This window comes from Phaethon lepturus, unplaced genomic scaffold, assembly GCF_000687285.1.
Source record: "Phaethon lepturus isolate BGI_N335 unplaced genomic scaffold, ASM68728v1 scaffold10819, whole genome shotgun sequence".
NCBI lineage: Eukaryota > Metazoa > Chordata > Aves > Phaethontiformes > Phaethontidae > Phaethon > Phaethon lepturus.
In genome coordinates this window covers 24,584-45,908 of record NW_010561231.1, presented here as the reverse complement: position 1 = coordinate 45,908, position 21,325 = coordinate 24,584, and the positions used below count along the sequence as shown (strand labels likewise).

At 41.8% G+C, this 21,325-nt stretch overlaps 1 protein-coding gene across 1 annotated transcript in view; it reads left to right on the top strand.

Annotated features, from left to right (window-relative positions):
* YEATS2 (YEATS domain containing 2) overlaps positions 1–21,325 on the top strand; it is a 48,048-nt gene that overhangs the window by 23,216 nt on the left and 3,507 nt on the right. The window contains exons 13-27 of the mRNA XM_010293938.1: positions 924–1,031; positions 2,117–2,290; positions 3,507–3,765; positions 4,573–4,734; positions 6,303–6,415; positions 8,320–8,475; positions 9,216–9,389; positions 10,774–10,972; positions 13,912–14,043; positions 14,335–14,433; positions 15,474–15,585; positions 16,841–16,914; positions 17,998–18,077; positions 19,031–19,232; positions 20,589–20,815. Coding sequence (XP_010292240.1) covers positions 924–1,031; positions 2,117–2,290; positions 3,507–3,765; positions 4,573–4,734; positions 6,303–6,415; positions 8,320–8,475; positions 9,216–9,389; positions 10,774–10,972; positions 13,912–14,043; positions 14,335–14,433; positions 15,474–15,585; positions 16,841–16,914; positions 17,998–18,077; positions 19,031–19,232; positions 20,589–20,815 — 2,271 coding nt within the window. The remainder of the gene's footprint in view (positions 1–923; positions 1,032–2,116; positions 2,291–3,506; positions 3,766–4,572; positions 4,735–6,302; positions 6,416–8,319; positions 8,476–9,215; positions 9,390–10,773; positions 10,973–13,911; positions 14,044–14,334; positions 14,434–15,473; positions 15,586–16,840; positions 16,915–17,997; positions 18,078–19,030; positions 19,233–20,588; positions 20,816–21,325) is intronic.

Below are 21,325 nucleotides of genomic sequence, written 5' to 3'. Positions count from 1 at the left end.
GGAATGCCAGGTGCATGATTTTGCAGGTGTGGAAATGTTTTTTACTCTATTTTAAGTTAGGTAGCCTCCCTGTTTCTGCCAAATGCTGAGTTCTCTCTGGAAAGACTGTGTGCCATCAGGTCTTTCAAGTTACACCTGAGAGAATTTTTCTTGCAGACTTACATTGAACATTTTTTCCTCTCTGTAACTTGTTTCTTCATAGATCTTCTCTATCTGGGATTGTGTATAGAATCACAGAGTGGTTGACGTTGGCAGGGACCTTTGGAGATCATCTGGTCCAAATCGCCTGCTCAAAGCAGGATGAACTAGAGCAGGTTGCTCAGGAATGTGTCCAGTTGGATTTCGAGCATCTCCAAGGCTGGAGGGTCCACAACCTCTCTGGGCAACCTGTTCCATTAAGCTTAAAAAAAAAAAAAAAAAAAATCTTATATTTAAACAGAACTTCCTGTGTTTCAATTTGTGCCCATTGACTCTTGTCCTTTCATTGGATACTATTGAGTTGTTGTCTACCTTGATCTTCTTTACACCTTCCCATCAGGTATTTATACACATTGATAAAATCCACCCTCAGCCTACTTGAATTTTACAGCTCTGAAATGCTTTGTGTGAAAAACTGGTGGGGGAACATCAGTCAATTTCTTTCATCTATGTATAATAGGGCAAGAAACCCTTACTGCTGTTGGAGATGTAACTTCCCAAATAAAACTTGCGTTATAGGTTGTATTAAGTATGTTACACTCCTTTTACTTAAGTGTTGACTGATTTTTGGAAATAGCTTATTTGTACAAGTAATTTGGGACTGCCCAGATGGTCCATGCTACCCTTTATTAGCAGTCACTTGTTTTATTTCTTGTATTCTATTTCTTGTATTTCTTTGTATTCTTGTATTTCACCAATTTTGCGCCATGTCATTCTATTTGCAGCAGGAGGATTCTCTGTTTGCTACCATGCCACCCCTCTGTCCCATCGGGAGTCATTCCAAGGCACAAAGCCCCAAATCGGTGTCTGGAGGACTTGGAGCTTTTACAAAGGTATTTCTCTCAGCTTTTGTGCTGGGACAAGGAGCCGTGACAATGGCCAGTAATGCCATTTCATGCTGACTTGTGCCGCAAACTGTGTAACTTCCAGTGCATGTAAAACTGTTACTGGAACCAATAAGTCTTGCTGCCAGGGGCTCTCTAGTACCTCTCAAAAAGCGTGTCTTGTTTTCTTTTCTTTTCCTGTGGCTCTGCTGTTCCTGTGATCTTTTTATCTCCTCTTTCATCTTTTCTTGTTTTTCTTTGAGTCTCTGTCGTACTGAGGCTGATCTTTTTAAAGCTGTTTTTTAGTGGCTTATGGTAAAAGTAAACTGCAATAGATTGATCAGGAGCTTCTTAAAAATGTTATAGCGATTTCTGAATGTCAGATGTTGCCACATGTGAAAACATTTCCTTAAAGGTTACCATCCGGAATTTAAAGTTGTTTCTGGCAATATTAGGTCATCAAAGTAAAAGGTGGAAGAACATCTCCTACCAGTTACAGTATGTACAGCAACCTAATGCAAAAAAAACCCCCAGCCTTTCTTGAGTCACTGATCTTGGGGATTAGATTTAGGGCCTGCTGCAGAGAAACGTAAAACCTATACACAAGAGAATAATGTCAGTTATAATAATTGACAATATCTATCGCTATAATACTGGTTGCAGGACAGAAAAAAAAAAAAGATGTTTAGAACATGTTCTAAGCAAGAAGGACCTTCGAAATTTGAAACTTTAAATAGTGTTCTGGCTCCTTTCTGAGATGCAGGGCCTGAAGTCAGGTCTGAACAAGTCCATCGTTAGTATGAATAATAGTTGAAATATTACTAGTAATTTCTGTGATTCTGTAATTTCTGTGAGCACTGCTCAAATCTGGAATGCTTTGTAAATACAGACACTCTGCTTACACACTTGTGTGTTGGGAGTAGCTGTCATCTTGGAGCTGAGTTAGAGCACCCACATGGTGGTCTATAAGAACTACATCTGAATTTACTGACTGTTGCCTGACCCTTCTTTCAGACAAGCTGTTCCAGAGATGATCCCCAGTGATGTCAGGTATTTGCTTTTCTTACTATTTATTATTTCTTCCTATTTAAAAGGTGATAATAAAGCAGGAGCCAGGAGAGCTGCCCCAGCAACCCCAGCTACCAGCGACAGGGACAACCACGCAGACTTCTGTGCAGCAGTATGTCACTGTAAAAGGGAGCCACATGTTAGCCTTGTCACCGCAGAAGCCGGTTGTGAGCACAGGCGAGGGGACGGTGCAGTCTAAGGTATGAGGCACTGGGGCATCTTTGGTGTGGGGTAAGCTGGCTTGCTTGTGGTTTCATTGCAACACCTCATGCTTCTCTCAAGGGTGCAGGGTTGTTTCTGTCCCAGACATGGGCAGCAGCACCATGGGTAGCTAGTTTCCCTGTGTGCAGAGTGGCTCATACCACGCTTACCTGTAGTCCCTTGGAAGGGAGCAGGGTGAGCAGGTGCTATTGCATTTCATTGTGTACAGGGAACATCTCCCACTTCTGTCTATCTAACCCATTGCCATAGTGAGGTAGAGGTGGTTTTGAACTGGAGCCTGTCAACCCAGAGAGTTGGCTGCCATCATCAGCTCTTGCTGAAACTCATCCAAGTCTTTCTGTAAGAGGAGGCAAATTCTTTCTTTAGACTGCAGGCCTGCAATGAAAAAGAATAGGACAAATAGGGAGTGGGGTGGAGGCTGAGCCAGAACTAGCATGAGGTAGAAGCAGTCCTACTTGAGTGGCAACTCAAGTGTTTTATTGTAGGAGTCTGTGCCAATGCAGTGCTGCGATGGCAGGAGTGACGCAGCTTCTGAGAAGGCATGGTAACTGTGCAGTGATGAGATGACAGATGTGTCAGAAATAGTCTCCGTTCTTGCTGTTTTCCGTTGTGGATAGAGTCAAATCATGTGCCAAGTACAAGAGACTACAGAGGGACCTTTCACTTTTGCATAAGTAAATATATATTTGCATTTGCAACAGTTCATTGTCGTTTTTACTGCCTTATTCACCTGTTTGAGCAGGTATGCAAACTCATGTTTGCTTGCAGTTATTGTCAACTCATAGAATTGAAGCACTTCATGGATTCTGCTTTGAGGCCATAGTTTTCCCAAGGAGCCTGTTGAAACTAAATTTCTGGATCTCTGTGCTTTGCCAAGCCAAGCTTTACCTTCAGCTGGAATTAAGCCATTGCTTGTACATCAGTGGCTTATGGAAAAAATGGAAGTGCCCTGTAATTTGAATGTACTTAATCTTTTGTGGACGCTCTGAAATCACAGTTGTATTTAACTGTTTATCTTTTTACTTGGGATTGGCCTCTTGCCCATTTAATTTTGTTGCCGAATGAATAGCTTTTATACGTGACTAGACATGTATAAAGTGTCCTGAAATGTCTAGAGATGGAGGAAGCGTACCAGCTAGAATTCACATGACTCTTCTTGCCAGCAGCATATCATCCACTGTTTATTTGTTATAGGTTGTTGGTGTTCCAGTTGGTTCTGCTTTACAGTCGACAGTGAAACAAGCGGTGGCTATCAGTGGTGGCCAGATACTTGTGGCAAAATCTAGCTCTTCAGTAGCAAAGGCTGTTGGTCCGAAGCAGGTTGTGACTCAAGGTGTAGCCAAAGCCATCGTGAGTGGAGGTGGAGGGACAATTGTTGCTCAGCCTGTGCAGACTATAACAAAGGCGCAAGTTTCTTCCACAGGTGCTCAGAAGAGTACATCTCAAGGCTCAGGTAGAGTAATTTTACACCTTAATAGCTCATGATGGGTAGACTTTGGGGCTCTATAATGATTTCTTCAACTGCAGAATAACTGTTTGTGACTGAAAAACTTCAAAATGCGCAGAGAGGTCTGTAGGGTTGAAATTTAGGCTGACTGAGATTAGTAATAAAGTGTTTGCTGTCTCATTAAGGGGGAAGAGGGAGCACAAGTACTTTTAAACATGCAGTCTTCTGTGAGTGGGTATCAGACAGATATGTTGGGGAATGTGCTAGAGACCTAGTAGACTTTCCTGGAGCCAGGTCTCACATTTTTGCCCAGCGTTGTGGTTCTTAGATGCTCAGCGGGCTCCGCATAAATCTAGCCTGCAAGAGCCAAACTGTCCTTATTGCATCTTCCTATTCTTCCCCAGTGATTACAGTGATGGGAGTGTGGGCAGAGGCACCCTGCCTGCTTCTGCACACAGCTGGCTTTATCTGAGCACGTTAGCTCAAGCTCTGGACTGTTTGAAAGGTGGTGTGTGGCCTCTGGGCTGGAGTAATAAGCCTGCAGACCCCATGGCTGTGCTGTTTTGACATGCAGCCATAAGTGGTACTGCATGCAGAGAGATTTTGTTTTTTTTTTTTTCCTTCTCCCAGACCTACTTAAAAAAGTGTCAGTGCATCACTGGTGGAGTCAATCTGTGGTTAGGTCAGCTAAGTATGGATTATCAAAGGCTAGCTGCATGTCACTCCTAATACTTTCATCCTGTGCAGATTTCAATGCATGCTACCTTCTGCAAACAGTAATTTTATATCTTTTTATTCTTTCTTTCTTTCTAGTGATGGCCACACTGCAGTTACCAGCCACCAACTTGGCAAACTTGGCAAACTTACCACCAGGCACCAAACTGTACCTCACCACCAATAGCAAGAATCCTTCTGGGAAAGGAAAACTGCTTCTGATACCCCAGGGAGCCATACTGCGAGCCACAAATAATGCTAGTTAGTCTTGCAGGGAAATCTAATGAGTTAAATAATGTAATCACTGCATAATTAATACATTTGGCATTTTTGCTATAAAGCATCCTGGTACTGTGGAAGTCAGTAATAGGATGGGGTTTCTTTGTTCACAAGAAGACAGTATGTGGTGCTTTTTAAGACTCCTCACAAGTGTCGTCTGTTTTAGATGAAACTGCTTTTTACGCAGTGTTCTCAGTGTCTCATTGGTGAAAGCAGACAGTGTGATTTTCCTCAGAATTCAGTGAGGGGTTGTCTGTAACCCTTCGTTGTGATCTGTACGAAGAGACAACTGCATTTTCGTGATGTAGAACCGAGATGGATTTGAATGCAGTTGTGAAAGCTATTAATAAGTAATGGCATTACACCCTGGAGAAACTAGAAACATAAGAAACTAACTTTGAAAAGAACAAGATACTGTATCTGGAATGAGGGGAAAGAATTCATTTTGAATATTGATACAAGGTTTGTCCCCAAGCTTGTTGAAACCAGCAGAAACAATTTGATGTTAATGGACTTACGAATCAAACTTGCTGTGAAACAGCTGGAGAATAACACTGCTAAAACAGTTCTGATGGGCGATACTTTGTAATGTGCTATTGCTGTACGGAGCGAATACTGTAGGTTTTGGACTGTGTAGATGACATTTTGTTATGAGCCTTCACCAGAATGCTGCTTTTGAGTCTGGGGGTTGGGATGGGATGGATTGGGTGTAAACTTTTTGCTCCCAGTTCTGATACTGGCAGTGCAGAAGAGGTATTACTCAGTTTAATAGAAAAAGCTGTAAATACCAGCAGCATGGCAATAGAGTACGTGTCACTTAAGAAGTAGATACTTTTGTTGAAGGTATTTTTGGGCTGTAGAACTTGTGATGGGAGCCCTATTGCTTGAGATTTAGAGAGGCAACTGGGACAGTCCAACCTTGACAAGGAAATAATCTCACAGGCTTCAAGGAAGAGCAAATACTTCTCTTTATGATTTTTATGACAGAGCCATAAGTATTCTTTTTACTCTTGTTTCTTAATGAGAGACTGCTGAAAAGTCTGTGTTCAGGCTGTGCTTTCTGGAGGCAGAGCAATATCAAAGTGTTGCTGTAAATTACCACTGCTTGGCATCCATGATCTACTACTCTGTTAAGAAAATTGCATTGGAACAGCCAACAAAAGTAAAATTAAGAAGCCAGTGGGATTCAGAGTGTTTCTAGGACTCTTGCCACAGGTTCATAATCTGCGAAAGACTGAAAAGCCTGTTCACCTGTTGGACAGCATCATCTTCTGATAGAAAATTCAAAACAGCCTGAAATGAGCTTTGATTGCCCACCAGTCCTCCTTATCTCCCTCATAGCCCCTTTCATTCATGGCATTTGCTGAGCTATAAGAGAGCACAGCAGCACATCTGAACTGTGCTGTACTGGGTAATAATATTATTCAGCTGCAAAACATGTGGCAGCAAGCATCTTGCAAAGTGTTTTCACTTACTTGTATATACAGGGATGCTTTAGCAGCTGACAGTGTCTGGTTACCAAAGGATCAAACCTTTTCTTCTGGTTACAGGTCTTCAATCTGGTTCTTCTACAAATAGTGGAGGAGGAGGAACCCAGAGCACAAGCAGTAACTTGTCACAGCACCTCACCTATACGTCTTACATCCTGAAGCAGACACCCCAGGTCAGTGGTGTAAGCATCTTAACTGAAGCAGGTTGACATTGCAGGCTGCAGTAGTAATATGTGGATATCTTGTGGTTCTGTAGTACATGAAACCTTCTTGGACTGTGGGATCTAGATCCTCCCTAACAACCCTTGCCTCTCTCCCCTCTGCCAGGCACCTGCTTTACCAGTTGCTGTTGCTATTGGCACATCTCTGCCCTTCTGCTCCCCTTACAGGGTGGTACTCTCGTGGCTCCTTGTGCGCTGAGAAAGCAGCACTGAGTAAGACCAGGACAAGCAGTAGGTGGAGAAGGGACAGGGTCTCCAAAACAAGAGAAGTGATATGACAGAGATGAAGTTATCTTACACAGTAGGATATGTAAGAGTTGGAGGAAGGCAGTAGATATAGGGGAGCAAAGGAAGAGTCGGGTAGCAAGAATGTTACGAAGTTCAACAAAGACAAATGTAAGGTCTTGCACCTGGGAAAACATATTCCAGGAGTGCAGCACAGGCTGGGATCTTCCTGGCTGGGGGAAGGGACCTGGGTGTCCTGGTGGAAAACAAGCTCAATATGAGTGAGCAGGGTGCTGCTGCAGAAAGAAAGCCAGCAGGATGCTGGGTTGCATCAACAAGGCCATCACCAGCCGATATGAAGAAGTCACTATTTGAACAAACAGGCCCCCCCCCAGCCAATATGAAGAAGTCACTATCCCACTCTACTCAGCGCTGGTCAGGCCACACCTGGAATACTGTGTTCAGTTTTGGTCCCGACTATGCAAAAAAGGTCTGGACAGGCTGGAGGGGGTCCAGAGAAGGACCACAACGATGATCAAAGGCCTGAGAAGCCTGCAGTATGGGGAAAGGCTGAGAACTGGGTTTGTTAAGCCTTGAGAAGAGAAGGCTTAGGAGAGACCTTATCACCACATTCCAGTATTTAAAAGGTGGCTACAAAGAAGATGAAGACTCCCTTTTTACAAGGAGTCATATGGAAAAGACATGGGGTAATGGGTATAAGCTACTCCTGGGGAGATTCTGACTGAATGCAAGAGGAAAATTTTTCACAATGAGACTAACCAGCCATTGGAATAATCTCCCCAGGAAGTGGTGGATTCCCCAACATTGGACACACTTAAGATTCAGCTGGCCAGGGTGCTGGGCCATCTTGTCCAGACCGTGCTTTTGCCAAGAAAAGTTAGACCAGACGATCCTTGAGGTCCCTTCCAAGCTGGTATTCTGTGGTTCTATGATTATTGGAGAGAAATGGCAAGGCTGAGTAAGGAAGAAAAATGAGAAAACAGAAGATTGTGTGAAGGGGCCCATATGTGATAGTGGGTGAATGAAGCTTCTGAAGGGTAGCAACTGAACACTGATGAGAAGCAGGAACAGTGGCAAGGTCTCAGGTGGTAGGTTATTAGAGTGCACACCTTCAGTCATTGCTGTGATATCTGTATGCTGAGCTTTGAACATAAAGCCTTTGTGGAGGGGGACTAAATACATTTTGAAGTGAGGTGACAGAATGTCTCGATTTCTCTTGTTTTGGTGGTTTCTTTTTTTTTTTTTTGCCTAGCCCAGCAGTAGTGTCTCTGATCTTTCATGCTAAGCAGCATTTGTGAGAAAGAATTGACTTTAACAGCATAAAGTGTGTTGAATTGTAGTGGATGCCTCTGACAAGACAGGAAACCGATTGTGGCTTTTTCATCCTTTCCCTTGCATCAGAAAGTGGTGTTCTGCGCCAAGAAGAGAAGGCTGTGTCCAGTTCTTAGTGCAGAAGCGTCCACTGTAAATAGAAGTGTCTTGTTGTAGAAAATTAAATGTTGTTGTTGCATTACAGCTATAGGTTTGTATTCTCTATTGACAGAATAGATTTCTGTTGACTTTCAACTGTATTTCAAAGTGGTAACCTCCCTAACTTATTTCTGGAGCAGGGCACCTTTCTGGTTGGCCAGCCTTCTCCTCAGAGTTCTGGGAAGCAGCTGACTCCAGCTTCAGTTGTGCAGGGCAATGTAGCAGTTGGAGCATCTTCCACACAAGGACAAGCACTAAAAGTGATAACTGGACAGAAAACAGCTCTATTCACACAGGTAATGTGCAAATGATGTGTTTCTTTCTCACCAGTCAGCATTTTGTCAGATAAAGTGTAGGAACCACAGCCACACATTGTGAAAGCTTTTCCTTTTGTAGTTCTTTGGTTTGTTTTATTTTATGTATAATTTTGATGCTGGCTGTACTATGATAAGGAAAGCACATAAAGGCCTACGTTCATGTGCAGATATTGGACCATAGTTTTCCAGCTTTATTTCTATTCTCAGAGTGGGTCATGTGTAAGTTTGGGTTGATAGTTTGTAAATGTGTTCTGGGATCTCTTGGTGAGATGGACTTAGAGAGGTGAAATACAGTCAGGTGCGAAAATGTGCTTAAATATTTGAATCTTAGAAATAGGTCATCTGCTAAAGCTCTTAAAAAAAAAAAAAAGTTGATTTTGGTATTCCTCAAAGGCCATTCTTTTAAAAACTACCAAGTGGTCCCTATGAAATTCACACTCCTTAAGAGTACTTGTAATTGATTGTCCAAAATTCAAGATCGATAAGCATATTTTTGCAAAGTCAACACTTTGATGAAGTTGATATCTGAGGTGATAATACTGCTCTAGCTATTATTGCCACAATTTGTCTTTTTTAAAAGTCTTTTGAAAATATTTTTTAAGTAATATAAAAAGTGTTTGTCTTGTTTTGTTTGTGTCTTTTGGGTTTTTTTTAAAAGTCATTTAAAACAAAATCCAAACAAATACACGTTCTTCCTTATGCTGAATTCTTTTTCAAAGGCTGCACCCAGTGGACAGACATCGGTGATGAAAATATCAGATGGCTCTATAAAATCAGTGCCTGCCTCATCCCAGCTCTCCAAACCTGGCACTACTGTGCTGAGAGTATCAGGAGGTGTTATCACCACAGCTGCTGCTCCTGCCATGGCCCTTCCCACAAATGGGGTGGCCCAGGTGAGAAACAACTTCGACAATATTCTGTAATATAATTTTTGCACTCTAGCCAGTATAATCACCAGGAAAGGACTTCCACTGCTTTTTTCCTCTCTTGGTATTTCTCTTTTCAGTTAGCTTTGCTGGTGAGTCTGTTCTTATTTGTGTTTCAGTGCATTACACTGTTGGCTTGTTTGCTGTTTGGCACAAAGTAATATCTGTGAAGAAACAAGGGGAGAAGAGAAACTAAAACTTGCACTTTCTTGCTTTTAATGTTAAAATTCAGGTAGGCAGGAAAGGCTTTATCTGAAACAGCTTTTGCAATCATACAGCTCAGATTTTTGGGCTACATAGCCTTTAAGCACCAAATCTGTCGCTGGCACAAAAATTTGCAGAACTTCAAATGCCTGAAGCTCTGTATCCAGCAGGCCAGTGAAAACCAGCAGTAACCAGCCTGTAGGTCTCTCCTCTGAGATCACAGCCTCTCCGTGGTGCTTAGTGCCCAATCTGCCATCGACAGATTTCAGAGGCTGGCAGTGGCCAGGGTTCGTGGTCCTTCAGTCCTGATCATGATCAAAGGATGTCACTCCTCTCCACCTTGGGGAAGTCATAACAGCAAAGCCTTGGAATGAGTTGCTTCAGCACAGAGTGAGGTTGGTAGTAAAACATTTGCGTTCCTAGAGTGAACGCTCCTGTGCATGGATGCAGCCATGTATCCAGTTGATGCAGGTTTTCCACCTGGAGTGGACTTAGAGTTCACAGTGTGGGGAGGAGGCAGCAAAAAGGACAGTGTATAGTTCACTGGGAGGGTTCCCCCAGCCTTGCTGCTTTTGCCTGTGGAGAGGCAAAGATTAAACAAGCAGTGAGTTGACACCATGCTGTCCTTAGAGGGCTGACCGCTGGCATATGCAGTGTGTATATATATATATGTGAAGATGCTAAAATTTGCGTTAAATGCTACTCACTGTTTTTACAGCTGTCAGTGAAGCTGCAGAGATACAAATTTTCCATATGGCCTCTTTATCCCAAATTTTTTTCCCATTTCTCTGCTGATACCTCTGGACTTTCGAGCAGCAGCGAAACATGAAACATTCCTGGGTCAAATATGTCATCTGGAGGCTTAGCTGCTTGCTGAAGTTAAGGGACCCGGCTCTAGATGCTGTCAAAGCGGTTGTGGTAGCAGTTCCTATGTGCACAGTTTCACTTTGCTTGAAACAGCCTCCCTTCTATATATACCATTACTGTATATGGGTTTTTGGATATGTGCTTGAGAACTTCTTGCTTCTCAATGATAGATAAATAGACATTTGGTTTTGCTACTTGCAGATATTCCCTCATTGTGCTTATTGTTGAATCACCTGACATGAAAAGGAATTTGTTATCCCTCTCTGCCTCTCTTCTGCAGCAAATAGATAATGCAGGTTCCAGCTCATCATCTTCTGGAGCTCCTACGGCAAAGACATCTGGACAACAACACCAAATCTGTATAAGCCAGAGCCAGCCTACTTCATCGGTAGTAAATAAGACTGCTACTTCTACTGTTGTAAGTGTTGCTTCTCTGATGACTACACCAACACCTGTGACTGGAAAAGCTGCAGTATCAGGTATTAAAATCCCTTCATGCCTTTCCCGCAGAAAGTTAGAATCAAAGTGTGAGTTCTTTAGATGTCTTCACTGTAAATGGAAGAATGTAGAGTCACCTGTATCTGTGAATGTATAAAAAGTCATGCTTTCTAAAGCATACCTTATTAGCATAACTTTTGGCTTAGCCAAAGAGATGTGTAAACAATTTGGCATCCTGTCACATCAGTGCGTTGACTGTATCTGTTACAAATAACAGTGTGAGTTGCCCATTGGTATTGGAGAGGGATTTTAGTTTTCATGCCAGCTTCTCATTAGAAGATGCATTCTGCCTGTTCAAGAGCACAGTGTGACACTGAATGCTGAAACTGTCAAGGTACCAGTGATACTACAGACTTGATTAGTTTGTGAAAGTGAAACTCCACTGAAGTCAGAGAAGCTGAATGAGCAGAAGTTGGCTTTGAGGCTTTGCATCTGCTCTCTTTGGCTTGGAAAGCAGAGAGATGTTGATCACGGGAAACTGAAGGCTTTTAAGTCAGTGAGGTAGGTGTAATAAAGATGGACTTCCCTTATGTAGAGGGGTGTTTTCCTTATTTAGTTTTATTGTCCTCCAGTATCTTTTGTATCATGGAGCACAAATATAGCAGGTTTAATTGGAGTATTATGGGTTAAAATCAGAAATTTTCGTTTTGACTCCTAATTTACTTGCTGGCATATTCTCTTCATTTGAAATGACTTCTTACTAAGTGGAAACAGAGTACAAATACAGAAAAGAGAAAGTAAGTGACACTGAGCCCATCTGACAGTGTCTTTTTAAAGCAGCTCTTCTAGTTTCCAACATAGTCTTCCGAACTCCTCCTTTCTCATCACTCTGTTTCAAAGAGCTTGAAAGTAAGTAACAGAGTCTGTTAAGACTGCCACGATCCTTCAATAAACAGTTGACTATTTTCCTCTTTGCAAACAAAGAAGCAAGGGGTTTTTTTGTAGGAAATATGCCATTCTAAATAACTTTCAGATTAACACTGCCGTTTAGGTATGAGAGTATCATATAGATTTTTTTTTTTTTTTTGGTAACCTGAGGCACTGACTTCATCACAAATCCCAAAAGAAGCAGTGATTCTGATATTTAAAAAAAAAAACACCACAAAACAAACAAACAACCCCTGACCCCCTAATCAAAAAACCCCACCCCTTGTTAAGATTCTCTAGATTCATATATTTAAAGGCAACTTTTCAAAAAGAATCTCAAAATTTCCCATTGTTTTGCAATAAGCAGTGTCTCCCACCCGTCAGGCTTAATAGGGTCAGTTGAAAATGTCCCTTATTCTTCGCCTTGCTGTTTGGGTCTCTTGCTGTGCTGTCCTGACACATCTGTGCATCACACATGTGAGACATCCCCCAGGGCACACTTTTAAATGATGCAGTTTCTCAAAGTGTGGTAAACTGTTCTGGGAAGAGACTTGCAAAGCCACGAGCATTTAATTGCTTGCTGGAGGATGGCTCTGTGCCAGAAGAGACCTTTGGTTCGCCATTTAACATCCTCAGGAGAACTGCTGGGGATCAGTGTGTCAAAGGGAGCCAGCCACCACCATGGAGCTTGGCCATCCTGGGGCTGTGTGTTTGAGAAGGCTGAAGGTGGAAGAAAAGGTTTTGCCAAGATGTGTGGCAGCCAGATTTTTAATTCTAAAAATATGGGCTTTTATTTAAATGAGTCTTGAATAGACTAAAATGTTTAAAAAATGAATTGGTAATACTAGGTTAGCCTTCTTGCCTTTTGGTGAAAGCCTAACTGATCAGTGCTATGCATCTTGCAAACCAAGAGATATCTTCACCAGATCTTGCATGTATAGTACTTGAAAGGCAGTTATGGTTTTTACACAAGAATAATAAATTATGAGGGAAATAGAAACTTTATCCTGAAACAAATCGTGAGTATAAAATTAACCGTCATGAAACTAAGAAATATACTGTTGGCAATGTTTTGAAAGAGAAGCCTATTAAATTTCCACAGTCTGAATAAAAGCTAGCTATAGATTGAATACAATTATATTGCAAGTAGCCAGTTTAGCAGTAGGAGGGGTGGACATAGGCCCAAAGGACAGTATTAGAGTGCTGGCTGTGGTGGCTTGAAGTGTCGTCACTATGGAGGAGAGAGCTGGTGGACAGGTGATGAGTGGTGCTCACCCATGGCACTGTGGCGCAGCTTGGAGCCGTACTGGTTTCCACCCAAGTCACTGGGTGCTGCCATTGATAATGCTGTTGATACCTGAATGTCCTTGTTCTTTTAGCCTTGACTAAAATCAGTGATTTCGTTCAGTCCCCCCCACTTCAACAGGCTTCATAGCTTGATTAGCCATCCTTATGGATGTATTCAGTGCATGTTAAAGAAAGACACAGGACACTCCTTTGAAGTGTGTCCTTCATCAGAGTTGCTGCGCAGCCTTGGGCTTGTCAGTTAAAACGCAGTTGACTGTGCTCCGCTGACTGCAGCGGATGCTGCTAAGCTGAATTGCAGAGGTGTGTGCGGCACTTGGGTACCTCAGTGAGAGTGGCTGTGTAAGTACAACAGAGCTGCCGGTCACTGGCTTACCAGACCCTTGAGCACAAGGTCTTGTTCTGACAGGAGTGTTTTACTCTGTGTTCAGCCTGCTTCAGCTGAAAGGTTTGTGTGACATCAACTTTTATTTAAGGTTACTTACGTGATTAGGAAACCTGCCTCACAAATGTCAGCGCTGTGCAGCATGTAATACTGCACACACGTTGGTGCAGCACCCCAGTATTTTAGCAATCATTTCTGTCAGTAAAAACTTGTCTGACAGTTCTGTCTGAACTCTGGCTAGTTAAGAGGGTGGCAGTGCTAGCTTACATGCCATCCTGGTTCAGGCAGAAAAGGAGAGAAGTAGCTGGAGGTAAACAAAATGCTGTGTTTTATTTAACATTTTGTCTTCCGTTCTTCTTGCAGGGTTGCTAAAAATCCACTCAAATCAGTCTAGTCCACAGCAGGCTGTTCTGACAGTTCCCAGCCAGCTTAAACAGCTCGGTGTAAACACAGCTTCTGGAGGTGTTCAGACAATACTCATGCCTATGAACAAAGGTAAAGGGCAGAGGAGGATGACAGATGGTGTTTGAAAATCCCCTTTGACACAGGGTAGCTCTTGGTCACTGTTGGCGTACATGGTCCAAAGTTAGAGGTAGAAGAAAATGTAGCAAGGAACTTCATCCCTAAACTTTGTGCTGCAAACACTGTGTTGCTTCTCAACATGGTTATTTGTCACTGTATGAAATTTGATTTTTTTTTTCTTTTTCTTTTCTTTGTTGTGGCTTTGTTTTCTTTTTGGGTTTTTTTTTGTTTGTTTGTTTTGTTTTTCTTTCTGTTCCTCTGCAGTGATACAGTCACTTTCTACCAGCAAAGTTTCAGCTGTTACAGCTGTCACAGCAGCAAGTATGGTTGTCCCTAGTCCCTCTACAACATCCGTCACTAAAGGTAACAAGGAATTTCTCCGTAAGATAAGTAGCAGAAGTGAGCTGGTGTAGCTTTATGCAAGTGGCCTGACTACAAAAGTAGACTTGTGACTGTGGGTTCCTTTATTTCCATTGTTAGTAGGGTTTAAATCAAGTAAAAATGGCATCTGGGGACTAGGAAATTAACAGTGACTTCCCCCTCAACAAACCCCAAAGCATAGGGAAGTACAGAGAGAAATAAGGATGTTCCAGAAAGCTACCATGAATACCTTAAACATTCCTTGTTTCAGTCTGTCATTGCAGAAGTGTATAGAGCAGCACGTATTTAATCACCGCTACTGCTGTCATCAGAATAGTGACTATGGTGAAATGTACTGGAGAATGCTTTCCAGCCGCACTAGGTGTAGACAGCACTTGTGTGTACGTGCACGCACGCACAGGGGAAAGATGTACATAAAGTACTTCCCAGAATAATGCACAGGCCAGAGCTGAGATACTCAAAGTCCAGTCCTTGCTGAACCATCATGTGTCGCTCCCATCCCAGATGAATGACCAGACTGCCTGGCTATTCTGGGTTGAGAACGTCTCTCTCTCTCCTCCTGTCTTGACAGAGTTCTGTCCTAGATGTGAGAAAGTTCACTGATGTCAAAATCAGTGATGTCTTCAAAAAAGTTCTCACTTTGAAATGTCACTTCTTGCTAAAACTGTTAGTAGTTTTCTGTACAGCTCTTTGTTTACAGAAGGCCAACGTTTGCAGCAGGTCAATTTAGATCAGGCAGTAATATGTAAAACATCAGCAAATTATTATACAAATGCAAATTTTCTAAAAAGGGTGCTATGTAAGCATGTTGAGGTTTAGCGGTGGTGGGCGGCACACATTCTGGTGGGTTGCTTTCAGCAGACTTGAAGGCCAGATTTGTTCATGCTTAACAACCAGAATGCAAACAACAAACGAAGTGATGTTACGTAAGACCCTTAGTCTTACTGGAGTCTCACAAGACATTCTTTTATCAAGCTGACCGGTACTTTTTATCTCTTAAAATGTGCTCTGTTTCTTTGAAGTTAAGATGGAGCCTGATTCAACAGGACAAACCTGCAGTTCTGTCGGTACCCAAGAAGGCCAAGCAGCAGTAAAAACAGAAGACAGCTCCGAACTTGGGAATTACGTTATCAAGTAATTGTTCATTTCTGTATAAGGATTTCTGATTTTTTTAAATACCAGGGGGAAAAGAGGAGGTTCTAGGGATACATGCAGTAGTGTTAAGTTTGACCTAGAAATACATTATAAAAATCTTCTGTCCCATATGCTGCTGTATCAGTAGTAAGCCTGTTGGCTGGCATTTGTTTCAGACAGTGTTATTTTCTTTGTAAGTGAATTTTTATGCAGGGCTCATGAATTGGAAAAAAAAAAATATATTTGAAGATTTGCAGTTGTTTTGGGGTTTGGTAAAATCTCAAGCTCTCAAAACCTCTTTATCATCCACTGCTTGTATAATGCCCATTGCTGTTTTGTGTCCTTACTGAGGTCAAACTGTCCAGTGAAATGCTGGTTGCAAAAGGGGCATCTGAAATAAGTCTGTCTCTCTTCTTGCCTCTCTAGTCTTGAAAGGCTCATATACTTCTGTAATTACTTAGTATGAGGGTTGTGTTAGTTCAGAATTGTAATTAAATAATGAAGATCAGTAGAGTATTTGTTCACTAGATGCTGTGAAATCCAGTGCCTTGTTTGTGATGCTCTTGCAAGTATTAGTGTTGTTTTCTCCAGAACTCAGTTTGCAGATTTTTCTCTGCATATTTCTTTTAATGTGTAGGATGTTTCTTCTGCTCTTGATTCCTCCAGTGGCTGACTTTCATGTCTCCATGTTTTGAAAAGTTTTGTTATTCCAATATATCCCTGCAGACATTACCCTGATGGAGAATATGTGTAGGAGACAGGAAGAAATCTTAAGTCACTACACACTGGAAATGATCTTAGTTATAAAGTAACTAATGGAATATACAGTTCTTGCCAGTTAAATACAGTATGTCTGGTTAAGCAAAATTTACCTAAATTCCTGTAAGTACAAAGCTTCCCATGCAGTATCCCATGTTCCTGCTGGGACAGCCTGCACTAATAGGTGTATCTTACTCCTCAAAGTAGTGTTGCAGGTTGTGAGATGATGCAGGGATTTCTTCCAAGCCTGCCCAAAACAGCCTGTCTTAAGTTTCATCGTGACAAATGCAGCTTCAGTTGTGGACGCTTTGGCAAACAGAAGGGCTGTTTGAAATACCTTCTCCAGATTGGGGCATAATGATTTGTCCTCATACTGGTATTGCTGTAATGCCCTGGGGCCAGGGACTTTAAACCATGCAGTGATTTTGAAACCTTTTGTATCTGATTCATTGCTTCCAACAGTATTCTTCATTGTGATTCTTTTTATCCCTTGCAGCATAGAATATTTGGAGAATATCCAGCAGCTTTTAACAGCAATAGCGAAGAAGGTTCCATTAATTGCTGAAAAAAGTAAGCAGTAAATGAAAAGGCTTTGCTTTCTATTTTCAATATATCAACAGAATGCCTTGCATACTCTGTAGCCACAAGAATTATTAGAAGATCGAATGAAATGAAGCCATTCTCCTGGAGAGCTTACTGCAGGGGTTATTCTAAAGATGCTTAGAATCGGGTTCTTCCAATAAAGCCAAGTATGTTGTCAGCAGTTATAACTGTCATCTGTTTTTTAGTTAGAAATAGGTTGTATTTCCACACATAATGGTTGCAAGGAGGTCTTCTTTTCCTTAGTTTGTCCTTAATAGGTGTGTGGGGTTTTTTTGGTTGTTTTTTTTAATTTAATGCCAGGGTTTCAGAAATGCTTGCAAACATGATAACATAGCTCAGCATTGGAATGTGTTTGTTGTTGGGGTGTTTTGCTTTTTTTAAAACAAAAGGTGGTAGTTTGCAGACAAGCATTTTAACCTTTTATGGTACTTTATAATTGCATACGTCCTACTCGTGTACATAGCTGAAAATGTATCAGCTTTCTCTGGTAACTAATGCACTTTGAACAAGTGGTCCTGGAGGCTGGGTAGGGCAGACTCTCAAGATAAGCACAGTGAGCAAAGTAGGAGTGGGCGGCACAGTAAAGCCTTAATACATACAGCTCTTTGGCCTACAGTAGCATTTATGAATCTGTTGCTTAGGATTCATATCCCCTCCTGATGTTTTTTTCACTGCTACATTTTTATATTGCGATTTGTTGGCAAAAAAAAAAGTCTTTTCCAAAGAAAGAGACTTTGACAAGTAAGACGGACTTACAGGTGCACATCATTACAGTTTTGGGGAGAGAAGAGGCTTAAAACAGCCCATAGGCATAGACGTCTCTATATCCTCACCAAGAGGGATGCTGATTTTGTATTCAAAAACCAAAGTGTCTGCTGCACTTATCTGTGCTGTGCTCAGAGAGAGGACAGCATTTGTAAGAGTTACAGTCCTTGATCCTGTAAGCATGAAATACATTTCCCTCCTTCTCCACTAAGTAACATCAAAACCAGAATTTATCTTGCTTCACCTATTAAAATTTAATACTGTTTTTGGCTTTGTGTTCTCTAGGTGAAGATGCAAGCTCTTTTTGTGCCAGTTCAGTGGAACAGTATTACAGCTGGAATATTGGGAAGAGGAGGGCAGCTGAGGTAATCCTCTCCTGTGTTTCATAAGCAGTCATTAGGGACACAAGAAGGATTTCTGAATTATGGAACCTTCCTTGTTGTTGGCTGATTTGTTTTCTGAAGCAGTCTGTTGCATTTTAAATAGAGGCATACCTTACTGCAAGACGTACTGATTTGTGTCCAGGTAGTGATCCAGTCTATGGTTCACAGATGTCCTCAAGCAGAAGGGATTCTAAAGGTCATTTTTTGGTTGGTTCAAAGTAATATGTTTTTGAAGCGTTTTCAAAATCAGAATTTTCGCTAACTGTCCTGTTAGGACTTTATCCTCATCACTCCTGGGAATGTTACCCAACATACTTTGTCCATCTTTTCATGGAGTTGTGTCTGCTCTCTGTAGGAAGAGAATTGAGGGATCTGACATGAGCAGTGCTAGTGCTGAAATAGATTGTCAGTTCACTAAATATAAATATTTCTGTTAATGTAGACCTTTTTGTATTGTGGTTATGTTCCCTCCTATTTCTTCAACAAGTTTTGTCAGCTTGCTGTGGAGTTTTATGGGAAACATGCTAAAACTGATTAGACCCTTTGCTGTTGCCAACTTAAATGATTGAAGAGTTTAACCAAAATTTTGAGCAGCATGTTTCACTCTAGTTGATTTCCTGCACTATGCCATCTTAGATGTTACTTGGGAGATGAGACAGTTCAAGTCAAGACAAATGTGTCTGGCCCCTGTAAATGTGTGTCCCTTTTTCCTGAGGTTTTGTTTGGATGAGAAGGGAGAGTTTAAATGACCTGCCTACAGCTGCCTAATATTAGGATTAAGACCATCTTCCACATTTGTTTTTCCTTGCCATTCTGATGTCTGAGAAAATTGTGTTCCTTTTGTTTTCCTTGCGACCTGGATTATTGTTCTGAGCCGTGGTCTAGCCTTAAATGTTTTGGCCAGTGTGGTGAGCTTTCTCTTTCGTTTGTCACAGTGGCAGCGAGCAATGACAGTGAGAAAGATCTTACAAGAAATCATAGAGAAGCACCCCAGGTTTCACAACATTACACCCCTAAAAACAAAGCACGTGGTGCACTGGTGTCGATGCCATGGCTACACTCCACCTGACCCAGAGACCTTGCGGAATGATGAGGACTCGATTGAAGATGTGCTGACGCAGATAGACAGCGAGCCAGGTGCGTATGGAGGGACAGAAGTCTCCTTTTTGTCAAAGACACTGTTTGTTAAATGGCTCAAGACTTTGTGTATGCACACACATGCGCTGCTGCTTCAGGAGAAGGGGATTCTTTCTTACTTTGTTTTTTTAACTTGATTCACTCTGGAATAACAGAAGTTGGAGATCTTAAGACCAAGCCTAGAAGTGAGGCTGCCCCTTGTCCCTACCAGTCCTGATGTTCTCTGGGGCCTCTTCTGGGTTTTATTGTGCTTTGAGGCCTTTGGAGGACCAGTGTAGATAGAACTTATGAGAGAGGATTCTTGCCCCACAGTGTAATCATTTATGAATGGGGCACACAAACAAAGCATAGGGAGTAATGACAGTTCTGCCCTTGGCTAAGCTTAGCCTCTGTTAAAAGACTTACCGTGCAAACAGTGTGAATGAGTTTAGGTACCAAAACCCCCCCCAAAACTGTCAGCGGCAGCATGGAGCTCAGTGGAGGTTAATTTACCTCCAGAAGTGAAGTGAATTGGCCCGTGTGAAGCTTCATCTTATGTTAATACAGCTGCTATGTTACCGTACTAGGCATAGCTCTGGGATCTCCACAGTCCATTTTAGTATGCATTAAACATACATCTTCAATTTCATCCATTCTTCACAGTTAAGCTTCCTTTGTTTCACCTTCAGACAATCGCTTTCCCAAAGCTGAATGTTCTTCATTTAAGGTATTTCACAGAAGTGTATGGATTCGATTATTCTTTGCCAGGTCTAGTTCTGCATTGCAGTTGTTGAAGGTAGAAGGGAAGCCTACATCCACCTTCTAATATTTGTACCTAAATAACTAAATTTGTGTTTGTCTATGAAGAAAAGAATATGTTTATTGCATAGCTTTCAACTGAAGGTTTTACTGACTCATGTCGAGCATGCAGAGAAAAGATTACCCTTTTGTAATTCCACTGTGAATGTCTTCTGATTTTTCTTAAAAAGCATGGTAATACTTGTCACAATGTAAAAGATTATTTAGTGCTACATGGTGCCATTTCTCCAAGCAAGTTGAAGAGCATCAGACTGCTTTGCCAGTTGTTAAAAAGCTTCGGTGAGAAAGTTCAGGAGACTAGTATTAGCCTGGTTTCGTTTGAAATGCAGCTTTCTTGATTCGTGTGGCGGCAAATGAGGGAGAGGACCATGAGTGTCATGAAGATATAATTAGAAGGCTCTCAATGACAGTTTGTGTTTCTGTCCATCCTTCTGTTTGGTAGGAACTATAAAAATAACTTCCAGTTACCTTGATTTCTTAACATATTTTGGGTGTGCATCTGCTTTTAAACAGCTTTCCATAACCTATCATGTGTTTAATTGATTGCGTCTTTTTCAGAATGCCCTTCATCTTACAGCAGCGGTGAGGAGCTATGCCGAAAACTAGAGGAACTACAGCAATTTCTGAAACGAGAACCAGAACACGAAGAGGAAGTAGATATTCTCAACTTCAGCGAGCCATTAAAAGTAAACATTAAGAAAGAACAGGAGGAGAAACAAGAGGAGATGAAGTTCTACTTGGCTTCCTTGCCTGCATCAGAGTTTGTGAGGGACACTGCAGAGAAGGTAATAAGAGAATCATAAAGCTAAGAAGAACTGCTGTTAAGCTAGTTGTGGTCTTACATTTATTTAGTTGCCTTTCTTTCATCTATATGGGCCTCTGGAGGCTTTATGGAATTTTTATATATGCCCTGGAAAAATAGATCCTTCTGACTCATGACACTCAGCTGGCCAGTGCTGGCAGGAGCAAATGAAGCATGCCAGCCAGGAAATCGTTCCAGAGCAGCTGTGTTGCAGGGCTTAGCACCAGAAAAATCATCCTGGAAGGCTAAAAGCAAGGGGAAATGAGGGAAGAGGAGCACTAGCACTGAATTCTTCCTGTTCCATCATGTGAGTTTCGGGCTCATTGCATGGAGCAGTGCTGGTTAGTAGCAGCTCCTGAAAAGGGTTGCGGTATAGCTAAGACTACAGCAAACTTCTCTACTGCTTGGGTTTCTTCACCCTATTCAAATTAGCATAAAAGAAAGGGAGAGGGAAGGTCTTCTCTGATAGCAGCAGGAAGGAAAGAAAGGAAAC